Source organism: Teleopsis dalmanni, chromosome 2, assembly GCF_002237135.1.
Source record: "Teleopsis dalmanni isolate 2A chromosome 2, ASM223713v2, whole genome shotgun sequence".
Classification (NCBI taxonomy): Eukaryota; Metazoa; Arthropoda; class Insecta; order Diptera; family Diopsidae; genus Teleopsis; species Teleopsis dalmanni.
Window position 1 is genome coordinate 142,638,468 of NC_051847.1, and position 11,506 is coordinate 142,649,973.

General features: G+C 30.5%; 1 protein-coding gene across 1 annotated transcript; it reads left to right on the forward strand.

Moving 5' to 3' along the window:
• The first annotated feature begins 6 nt into the window (after positions 1-6).
• Positions 7-3,461, forward strand: LOC119678649 (serine/arginine repetitive matrix protein 1-like). Its single transcript, XM_038090614.1, has one exon. It carries the CDS (start codon positions 14-16, stop codon positions 3,422-3,424), a length of 3,411 nt encoding a protein of 1,136 aa, XP_037946542.1. The 5' UTR covers positions 7-13; the 3' UTR covers positions 3,425-3,461.
• Positions 3,462-11,506: the final 8,045 nt, after the last annotated feature.

Below are 11,506 nucleotides of genomic sequence, written 5' to 3' on the forward strand. Positions count from 1 at the left end.
AATCCCAAAAGATATGGATAATGACAATGAGATTAATGGAGAGGAAAGTAAAAAAAATCAGATGTCACCTAGTTCCACAGAATCAGAAATAAAATTACCAGGTAATGATATGGTTGTTTCGAATCGTAAAGGTGTTTTAGATTTATACGATGACAGTGATTGGGAAGAGCTTGATATAGATAAACCTAAAGAATATATGAAACAAACTGACAGTAAGGAACCTAAGAAAGCAACAGAAGAGCAACAGGCTGAAAATGAAAAAGCTGATGAAGCAGACGATACTACAATTGCACCGGATCGTTCTTATACTCCATGTTTAGATGAAAATAACGAACCAGAGGAAAACGCAAATACAAGTCCTTTAAAAGAGATTACTACTAAAGAAGCTACTCCAAAACCTGAAGAGAAAGAAATTAATGGTGATAATACACCAACTGCAAACAATTTAGTTGAAATAGAAACAGAATTAATTTCCGAGGAGGAGGAAAATGTTCGTAGCAAAAATAAACGTCGTAGTGATAAACATGACACCAATAAAGAAACATTTAAAAAAGTTAGTAACAAACAAAAGATAAGGAATTATCGCAGTGAAAAACAATTTAATAAACGTAATGATAAACGACGGTATTCTCGGTCCACATCTAAATCGAGGTCTAGATCCAGGTCAAAATCATTCTCACGGTCAAAATCACCCCGCGGTCGTGGGCGTAAAAGAACACGTTCACCTTTTTATAATAGATCAAATAAAGAAAATCATAATTATCGTCACAATAATAGAGATTGGGATGATTCAGGTAGAAATAATATGGGGAAATTGCATAGACAGCGACCAAAGCGCCGTGAAATGCCGCGGTATGATGTGCGTAATATAATTGGTACACAAAGAACAGTAAAGGACCGTTATGGTCGTGATACTTCTAGACAATTACGTAATAGTAGATCAGCAAGTCGCGAGCGCAGATTGCATTCATTTTCACGATCACGTACTTCTTCATTATCGCCACGAAGAAACAGACGTAGCAGTTTTAGCATGTCTCCTACACCACCAGGTGTTCATCGTATATCCATATCGCCCCGTCGTTTCGCTTCTCCCCCACGTCACTATCATTCACCAAGAAGATTTACGCCACCACGTCAGCGCGCGCGCAGTACATCACGTTTACGATCTCGTTCTATTTCACCATTACCACGTATGAACAATCGCAAAGTTATTAGACACATGCGAAATGTTTCGCCCAATATACGATCAAGATCCCGTGCACGTTCTTTTTCACCATCTCCAAGATATACGCCGCGTTTAAGTCGAAGCCGTTCAAAAAGTCCATTTAATGCAGTTAAAAGCAAAAAGAAAAAAACAAAAGATCGTAAAAAGAAAAAAAATAAAAAAAGAGCTTTAAGCTTGAGTCCAGAAACCAATCGACGGATCTCACGGCAACAAGATCCATTTATTGAAAATGCACCTCCAAAAAAGAAACGTCATGTTGTATCGAAAAATAAATCACCAGTTGATGAACAAACATGGTCTCCGTCACCCAGTCCACCGCCACCTTTATTAAATTATGAACGTGAACGTGAAAATAATATATCCTGGACGCCGCCTATTACAACAAATCGAATTTCACAAATTTCACGTGACGATTATGCACCTGTTCTTCGTAGAAGTAGTTCTATACTCAGCAAAAAGGAGAAACGAAAGCGCACTAAAAAAAAGAAAAAAACAGAGAAACGTAAAGACACGACGAGAAAAGACAAACGACGTCAACGACGTACAAAAACTCCAGAGCCTGCACCCTCAAAAGAAGTTTTTGCTTCTGGAAATAATATACTTGTCAGCGTGAGCTTTAATAAAGAAACTACAAACCAACAACCACAACAAACCACTGTTGTTACATTGCCTCCTACTCGTGAGGACCTATTAACATCGCGACGTATATCCATAGATCATGCAGCTAATGCAAATGCTGCAAAGAAAAGAAAAGAAAAACCTCATAAACGTAAAAAAATTGATGCTAAGCCAATTGCTATAATTGATTTGGATCGTTCACCATTCCAAATACATCAAGAGCCCACAGATGTTATAATATTAACTGACAGCGAAGATGGACGTGAAAATGAACGAGAACAACGTCGCGAACGTCGTCAAAGTATACAATCTGTAAATGACAACATAGAGCATCGTCAACAACTGACCACTAGTGCACGTGTTAGTGTTCAGCATGAACAGACACCACCACTAGAACGTTTGGAAACTATTATGGAAGAATCATACGAATTACAACAAACTGGACCTAAAACACCACCTGAACCTCCAATAGTAAAATTCAATATAAATAGCAAAAAACAAAATAAAATACGGATTAATCCTTTACACGATGAACAGGAAATGCAATCGGAAACAGAATCACAAGAAAGACCTGAACAAGATGAGCATCGACAGGACGTGGAAACTATACATACACACAATAATCAAAAAATTGGACCAAATACTCCGCCTGATTCTGGTCCTTGTTCGCCGGATGCCTATGATCCATTTGAACCGACTAAATCACCATCGATGTCGCCACGTTCTCCGTCACCAGCACCAATCGATACTTCACAAAACTCTATTAGTGAGTGCGGTGCAGATGGTATCTCACAAAAACATGTTGAAGAGCAAAGACATTCCGGCGAACGAAATGCGCAACAAATTTCTGGAGGTACCAGTAGCGGTATAACTACACAGAGTACGACCATGAATCCTGTTGAATTAGTAATGGCTTTAATGAACACAAAAGTCAATAATAGTCAAGATTTAGCAAATAAGTCGAATGAATCGCAATATACCACTTCAACACATATGCTAAGTAGTGGCGTACATGGAAGTACTCATGATGATAACATGGGTGGAATGCGTGAAAAATCTGATGATAACATTACAGTAATATCGAATGTATTAATTTCAACTTGTGTATCCCAACAATCACAGCACATACCTAGTATATCTAGTCCAACACCTCCAGTCAATAAAACTTCACAAGTTTTAAAATTACCTTTACCAAAAGTAGGTGGCAGTGTAGGCAGTAGCAGTGGAGTAGGACTGCCTGCAATAAATAACAATGTGCGCAACGGCACAGCTGATGACATATTTAATATAAATGACACTGAAAGTCCATATTCACCCGGATCTGCTGATTATGAAGATCTATTTGAACCGCCACCAGACACAAACAGCAAACGACGAACAAAACGCGCCGGTAAAGGCGATGTATTTGATAATCTATTTGGTAGCTCTTCTCCAGTGAATGCTTTACGTCTACCCACTTACACACCATCGCGAAAACAAAAGCAAAATGCATATGGCGTTGCAAATAAAAATAAATCAAAAGGTGGGTTTGAAGAAGTCAACGGAAGAATTTATTTGATTTTTCGAATAAAAATATGGTAAAATGGGTGTGATGTGAAGTGGTGTGTTTGTATGTATGTTTTTCAGTAGTTTTTTTTATTTTTGTTATGTTATTTTTGTGTTGGGAAGTGTCTTTTTATAAATTTTTTTTAGTAATAATGTCCAGTTACCAAAACATTGGGTAAGTGCTTTGAAAGCAATACATTTCTTTTAATGAATACAATTAATTTAAAAAGTATATTCGTTAGATAAAAAAAACAACAGATATTTATATTAAAAATAAAAAAAAAATTTCTTAATGGTTGGGCTAGATCTTGGTGTCTTGTTTCAATTAATAAATATTCTACTCTAAATTTTAAAAACAAAATATTTAATATAATATAAAATTCTTTTATCGTTAATTACTATGTATAATTTAAAAAAATATATAAGTATAAGGTTATAATATAATTTAATATTAAAACACATATCTCATTCTCTTTATTAATATCATATGTTTGACATTTATTGTTGATATATTTAAAATTACAAATTTATTGACACTATTATTACTCTATGAATTCTATGTTTCATCACAAACGAAAGAGCATAGATGATCATTGGCCCCTTTTTTAAATATTGAAGACAATACAACCTTAATTTTTATTTTCAAGTGATATTTTTAAGTATTGATCCACTATAACTTGTCGTGATTAAATGATTGTAACATTAGTTATAACATTCCGCCCTGATTATGAACTCGAAAAACTTCGAAACGTTGGCAATTTTTTATATACAAAAAAACTGTGTATTTAAATAAAATATATAAATACAAACTGTATATCAAATAAAACCAAGAAAAAATAATTCCTATTAAATATTTCACAGTAATCTTGAAATAAACAAACACATCAATTGAAAGCAAGGACCGTAACAGTTATGTTTAAAAAATTAAAAATCACCTTATAACTGTTATCATTCGCAATTTTTAAATAAAACTCAAAAAATAATAATTAAATTAGATTTATATTACATTCATCAAAAATAATTGTTATCGTGTGCTTTTTATTTTTTTCACACAGATATAACTATTATACTCATCTTTTTATTTTAAAACACACAAATAACTGTTATTTTTGTCTTATAAATAAAGTCAAACTTCCATAACTAGAAGTTAATTTTTTTTTTTTTAATTTTATACTCTTTATACTATTATACTATTATATACTATTATACTCTTTTTTTATTTTAAAACACCCAAATAACTGTTATTTTTGTCTTATAAATACAGTCCATAACTCGAAGTTAATTTTTTTTTTTGTTAAATTTTATTTTTTTTAATATCATTCTTTTTTATTTTATTTTTTTTTTTAAAATTTCATTTTTTTAAATTTCATTTTTTTTTTTTAATTTTATTTTTTTTTCAATTTTGTTTTCTTTTTTAATTTCATTTTTTTTTTATTTTTGAAAGAAACTAGAATTACATTTTAAGATATTTATTTATTTGCGATCAAATACAGCACAGAAGTTATAGTGAAATAAAATAATTAGAAATTAGTGTTTGGAATTTTAGGAAGGAAAGCTTGATGTACAAATTTCATTATATAATCGTCAATATAATCGTTAAGAGTAGCATTTATCGCTGCCAACGATTGGAAAAAGCGACTTCTCCTAACATCAAAATGCATTTATACTTAAAACAAAAATTCGACTTTCCCATATTCCTATCAGCACAAAACAAAATTTTTCTTCGAGTTATGGAAGCAGAATTGTATGTAATTTGCTCTCTAAAACCTAGGTGCACTGTTTTTGGTTCGAGTTATAGAAAATACAAGTTGTAGAAGGTAGTTGTTTGATAATTTCTTACAAAATGTATTTAAAGGTTGGTGTAATTAAAAAGTCACTTCTGGTTTTTGTGTTTGTATTGTTTTGCGTACAAAAGAAAAACTAAAACATTACTTGCACCAACTCTTTAATACATTTTATATGAAATTACAAAAACAACTACCTTGTATTTTTAAAAATATCAGACAAGCTAGTGTTAGTTATATTTTATTTTCAAAAATAAGGGTTATTCTTGATTTTTATATTTATAAGACAAAAATAACAGTTATTTGTGCGTTTTAAATTAAAAAGTAGAATGTAAGAATTATTTTTGATAAATATAATATAAAGCAAATTTATTTATTTTTGGAGTTTTATTTTATAATGCTCATATATACAAAGCATACATAATATTAAGGATGAAAACTGTTAGAATGATAACTGTATACTTAAATATGAGTTTAGACAGCCTTTTGTTCCTGCTTTTTTTCTTAAAAATTTTTTAAATAACTTATTTTCGGTTCCGGATCAATCTAATAGCATAACAGTATTGTTCCAACAACTATTTTTTTTAATATCTTTATTCAGTTTTTTAGTATTTCAAAATAGAGATCTGTGCTAATGCATATTGCTCCATTTTCAGAGTATGGTAATTTTTTTTTAAATTTTCCTAAAAACAGTCTGCTTTGACACACATATAATCAGTTCTCTTCAAAAATTATTTGTGTCTTAGCATACGACTATAAACTTTAATAAATAAGTACCACTCATCCACCTCTAAAACGCTTTTTTAAACACATTTTATCAAAAATTTTGCTGACGGTGAAATAAGAGTGAACACACTTTCTGACCGTGTTTAATAAGATTTATATTATACAAAATTAAATATAACAACTTTTTTTATTGAAAGAATATCTCCTATTCTATTTTTGAGATAAACATCCCAATAACCGTTAAAAAAATGTCGAGTTTAAAAACATTTAAAAGTTTTCTTGGCTCATTTTTAAATATAACTTTATAATTTTATAGACTATTAAATAAAATATAAAAACTAAAAAAGAAATATGAATTTTAGTTTTTTATCATATTTGGATTTAAGTATACAGTAAACACAAATGTTTCATTCAGGTTTTCCGCGCACAAGTTAGCAAGCTAAAGTTTTTGTATAAGTGCCACACTTACAAAGATCACCTTTCCAAAAAATCACATATCTCAATATTATTTTCAGATGAACTATCGCCCAACCAGCAAAGATCGCACTCCCAATTGAACAAGGTTTTAAAACTAACCCTTTAAGAGAACTTTAATAGTTAAACTTTATGTGAAAATTTCAGAACAGTCTTACATACAATGCTGTTAAAATAGTTAGTACATGCTACAAACAAATTATAACTGATTAAAATATGGTAGGCTAATCCAAAAAAATTTCAGATCAGTCTTAATCAACTAAAGTCGTAAAGTAATAAAGTCAACTTATATGCATATTTGTGATACCATATACCTTGTGATCAAAAAAGAACTTTAATTTTTAATTTTTGAATTCCCGCGCTTATCCAATCGGTAAATTGTTTTCATTTGCACGCTGGCAACACATTCTGTCAAAGTTTAACGCATATCGTACGATTAGTTTTATTTGGCGTCTATACAAAGAAGTCGAAAATTTTCTCTATGGTCTCAAAACGCGTTCCTCGCAATGGCAATTTGAGTCGGGAGAAGAGGAAAAAGTCACACGGGGCCATATCTGGAGAGTACGGTGATTGGTTGATGATATTGGTGGAGTTTTTGGCCAAAAACTGCGAGTTTTTTTGAATGAAATTCAGCTTTTTTGCCACCAGCCGAGAAGCGACGCGTTTCAAACCCAAAACATCGATCTTTTTTGATCAGAAGGTATATCATAGCTGTTGAATAGCTGTTGAAATACAATTCAGGAACCAATAAATTTCATTTCAAATACATAGGTTATGACTAAATTAACTAAACCCAGTTAAAGCTTAACATGTTGTCGGAACACATTGCCGTACGTGAAAATACTTCAACCTCAAGCATAATATCAAACAGTGAGGTAAACTCATATTTACTCTTTTCTCCCGGTGGTATGAAGCTCATTCATAAGGTTTACATGCATATCAAAAATGATGGGCGTAATTTTTGCAGTTTTTAACAATTTAAGAGTAAAAAACACCATGACGTCCAGCGTCATGTGTTTATACCTTCACAGTTCCAGAAAGTTTCCGATTTTTCTACGATGATCATTCAATATTTGATAGTTATAATCAATTAACTGTTTGTTAGTTGACTAGTTGACCGTTAAAAACGAAATTGTTAAAAATAATGTAGACAGTTAAAATAGTTAGTAATTTTGTCGTGCTTCATGTTTAGGCACCAAACCTTTCATACACTACTCTTAATTCTGAGTCTCTAAGATAGACTTAAGCATCAACTCAATCTTTCTTGTTGTGCATCTTAATTTCTTGTTATATAAAATTAATTTATTTTATTAAAAATTTGAAAACTTGAATTTTATGAACTTTTTTTTTATATTATTTGAATAATACATAGTAAAATATTGAATAATACTATTTTCCTTTAAACATTTTTAATTGGTACAATAGACGAAATAGTAATGTGTATTTTATTATATTATTTAACATATGTAGAGGTTTAATATTAATTAGAAATAATCATTTAAATTATATGAAATGTAAATATTTATAGACTTAAAGTGCTACTTACTGAAAACTAGAAATAAGATTTAATACTTAGGTAAATATAATAAAATAGAATAAAATAAAATACAGTAAGACCACGCTTAACGCGTAAGATACGTTCCATCAAAATAGAGCGTAATGCGAAACAGTGCTAAACGAGACTGTCTAAATATGTAAATAATGGGGTTAGGGGCAGATTGATAGAAAATGCTTTATATATTAAATTTAATAATTAAGTTTTTTCTAATAACAATAAAACCAAATATTTGTTTCTTACAAAAACAAAGACAATGTAAACAAATAAAATTCTAAGTCAGTCAGATCATTCAGTTCATTCTGTGTTTCCAATTTTCTACTGTTTTGCCAAGAAGGTAATTATGGTAGTTTGCGTTTTCTTTTTGCGTACTGTTAGAAGTTATTGATAAGTGGATAAAGCACCTACAACACCCTGTATTGATTTGGAACTCCTGTCAAAATTTGGATCATTTTCAACAAATTGGTCCATAATTTCAGTTGTAGTAGTCAAACTTCTTTTTACAAACGCCATCAAAAGATCTTTTTGCTCTTCTTCGAAGTCACTATTATCAACATTTTTGTTTTCTTCCAGCTTAGTTAATTCCTTGAGCTCAACATTAGAAAGACTAGCTTCTGTTTCATGAACTATTTCTTCGACGTCTACCACATTTACCTCATCAAAATAGGTTTGTTTCGCTAATTCCACTTATTTTTTCCACTATTGCCTCCATATCGACAGAGCGTCCAATGTCTTCGCTCTTACTTAAATCTGGCCAAATGTTCTTCCATACTCTTTTAAAGATCTTTCTGTTATCTCATTCCAAGAAAGATTTGTGTTTTCTACAGCATTTATGATATTGTAGTTTTTCCAAATTTCTCTTATTGATTGCTTTTCTTTTCCGTCTGTTTTTTCAAACATCGGATTGAATAATGTGCGGATTGAAATTCAAGAGCACTAAACCGAAACAGTGTTAAGCGGGGTCTTACTGTACAATACAGGGTTCGTACAGTATTTAAAAAATAATTTGACAATTAATTTTTTTTTTTTGTATTTGTGAAATTTATTTTCACATATTAAATGTTAAAAAAATGTTACACAATGTATTTTAAAACTCTTAAAAACAATTAAATTGATAAAAACTTCTGCTGAGAAAATATATCTAACGTAACCATTGTATATCCACTCATTGCAGTAGCTGATCGGCAGACACACTTTCGTCTTAATACCACACTCCTCGCATAAAATCGCTGTAAATAAACTAGATCCATCCAGCTAAATTTATATAGTTTAAAAAATCTTGTGTTCTTACAGACTGAAAAAACTATCCCAAAATTCTGTTACTTTGTGTTAGCCAAAGCTGTGTAGTCACAGAGGCAATGTGTGGTTGTTTCGTAGTTTGTCTAAGTTAATACGTCTCGTTCCTTGGTCGACAAAGGCAGGTTATACACTTACTCTTAGCTGGCTACAAAATGTCGAGAAATGTCTTAACAGTTTCTAAAAAAAAACATACCGGTACCCCTAGAAAAGCATCCATAAACTGTATACTTTTTTTATTGCTCTCAATCCAGGAAGAAAGATAAAATAAATCGACTCGTAAAATGTAGAATTTACATTTATATTTGGCCATAAAACTCCATAATTTGTCGCTTAGAAAACCTAGTAAAACGAGTTTGACGGTACCTACATATAAAAAATAGTCTACGTAGAGCTATTTGTCAAAACACTTCTTCTGCTAGACATAACCATAAGGTTTTTTTTTTCTGGCGTAGGTTTCTAAATCAGAAATGTGTGCCTTATATTTGTGGCTTAATAGACTAAAGTTGTCTGCGTCCGTTAGGTTATCTAGGTGAGAGAAAGGTGACTGCTGAATACTTGACAGGCATTAAACGATTTTCTCAGAACATTATATAGGTTCAGAAGTTTACCTTATTGTATTTCTGCTTTTGCATTAGACGTTGCCAGTAGTAACACGTTGTGCATTACTCTAAATTGAAACTGTTGATACGTTGCCATGATTATTATATTCACAATATTCTAAGGCAACTACCTAAGTTGTGTGTTCTAAATGAAGTTCCTGTTCAAAATATATATGAAGTCTTCTAATCTTATTTGTTGTATAACAGGATACTATAATGTAGTGGAAAGTTCTACATTATACTGCAGAAGTTCAGAATTGATGTCATCGAAACATGTTGCACTACGATCTCTTAGTTATTTTATGACCGTAATGATCTTAATTGTAGTAAGAAAGTCTGCATTTACATTATGCAAATAATTCTGTTTATTTAACGAAACTACGTCCTTCAACTAAGTTTTTTTGATAAGATAACTTTGCTGTTCTAGATAAAGAAGTTATCGACATAATTAACTTGACATTGTCCGATTTAACTACATTGCCAGTTATATTGCCAATATGTAGATTTCATAACGTGATATTCTTTCTTCTGAATTGTTGAATTTACATGGGTTTAACATCTCAAACTTCGTTGTACCGCCTGCAACTACTTGAGCTGGATTAATCGAATTATACTAAAGTATCACGGAAAAACCATTTTGAAATATGTTTATAGATTACATTGCATTAGTTCTTATGTGGTTTTAGTTCCGATTTAAAAAAAATCACGCTTAATATCTTTTTGGGTAATATAAAATCCATTATTTTTCATAACACAAAGTAATAATAATAAGTACTACATTTTTATTAAAATAAAGTTTACTGTATAAAGTAAATAATATTTATTGTTTATTTATTTAAAGCAATGTTTATAATAACATTTGTGAGTGTTGTATTCTTCACATAAATGTTTATTACAAATTTCACATTCGATCATTTTTAGAAGAATTTTGGCACCTCGAGCCAGAAGAGGTCTTTCTTTTTTGATTGACGTTACCGTTTGTTCTTACTTTATTTTATGGACTATACGTTATGAGAAGTCTTCTCGTGGCTTAGTTGTTCAACAAGTATAACCAAACTTCTGCTCGTTTCTCAAAAGAAACGCCGTCTATATAGCTTACGATAATTTCAAACAGAATAGATTTCAGACTCACATTTATATTGGAAACACAATTAACAAATACGTTTAATTTTGATAACATATAGTGATTATTGTCAAATTAAATTTGATTTTTTTTTTATTCAAAATTTTAATAATAAATGAGTGTAAAATCCAAATTTTATTTAATCCAAAATTACCTTACTGAAATATAAATAGAATTTTCTTTTCTCCATTATGTTTATGACTCCATTCTTGAAATCTTTTTTGAAGAAATTCACAAACGATATTCGATATTTTGTAAATTTTGCCTAGGTCCAAACCCGAAGTAATATATTTAAATTAAAAAGACATCACCTTTACCATTTCAGTAGAGCTCCATATTTTTAATCATCTTTATTGTTTTTATTTACATATATTCTTTAATTTTTATATCTGAACGTGATTGCTCTTTGTTAAATAAGAAATATATGTCATAAACCACTTCTGTTCGAAAAAGAAGTTACAGAAAATTAATTATTAAAGAACTTATATGAATAATAATGTTAAAAGGAGTGCACTTTTTGTATGCCAATTTGTGTGCCACAAAAGACACACAACAAAT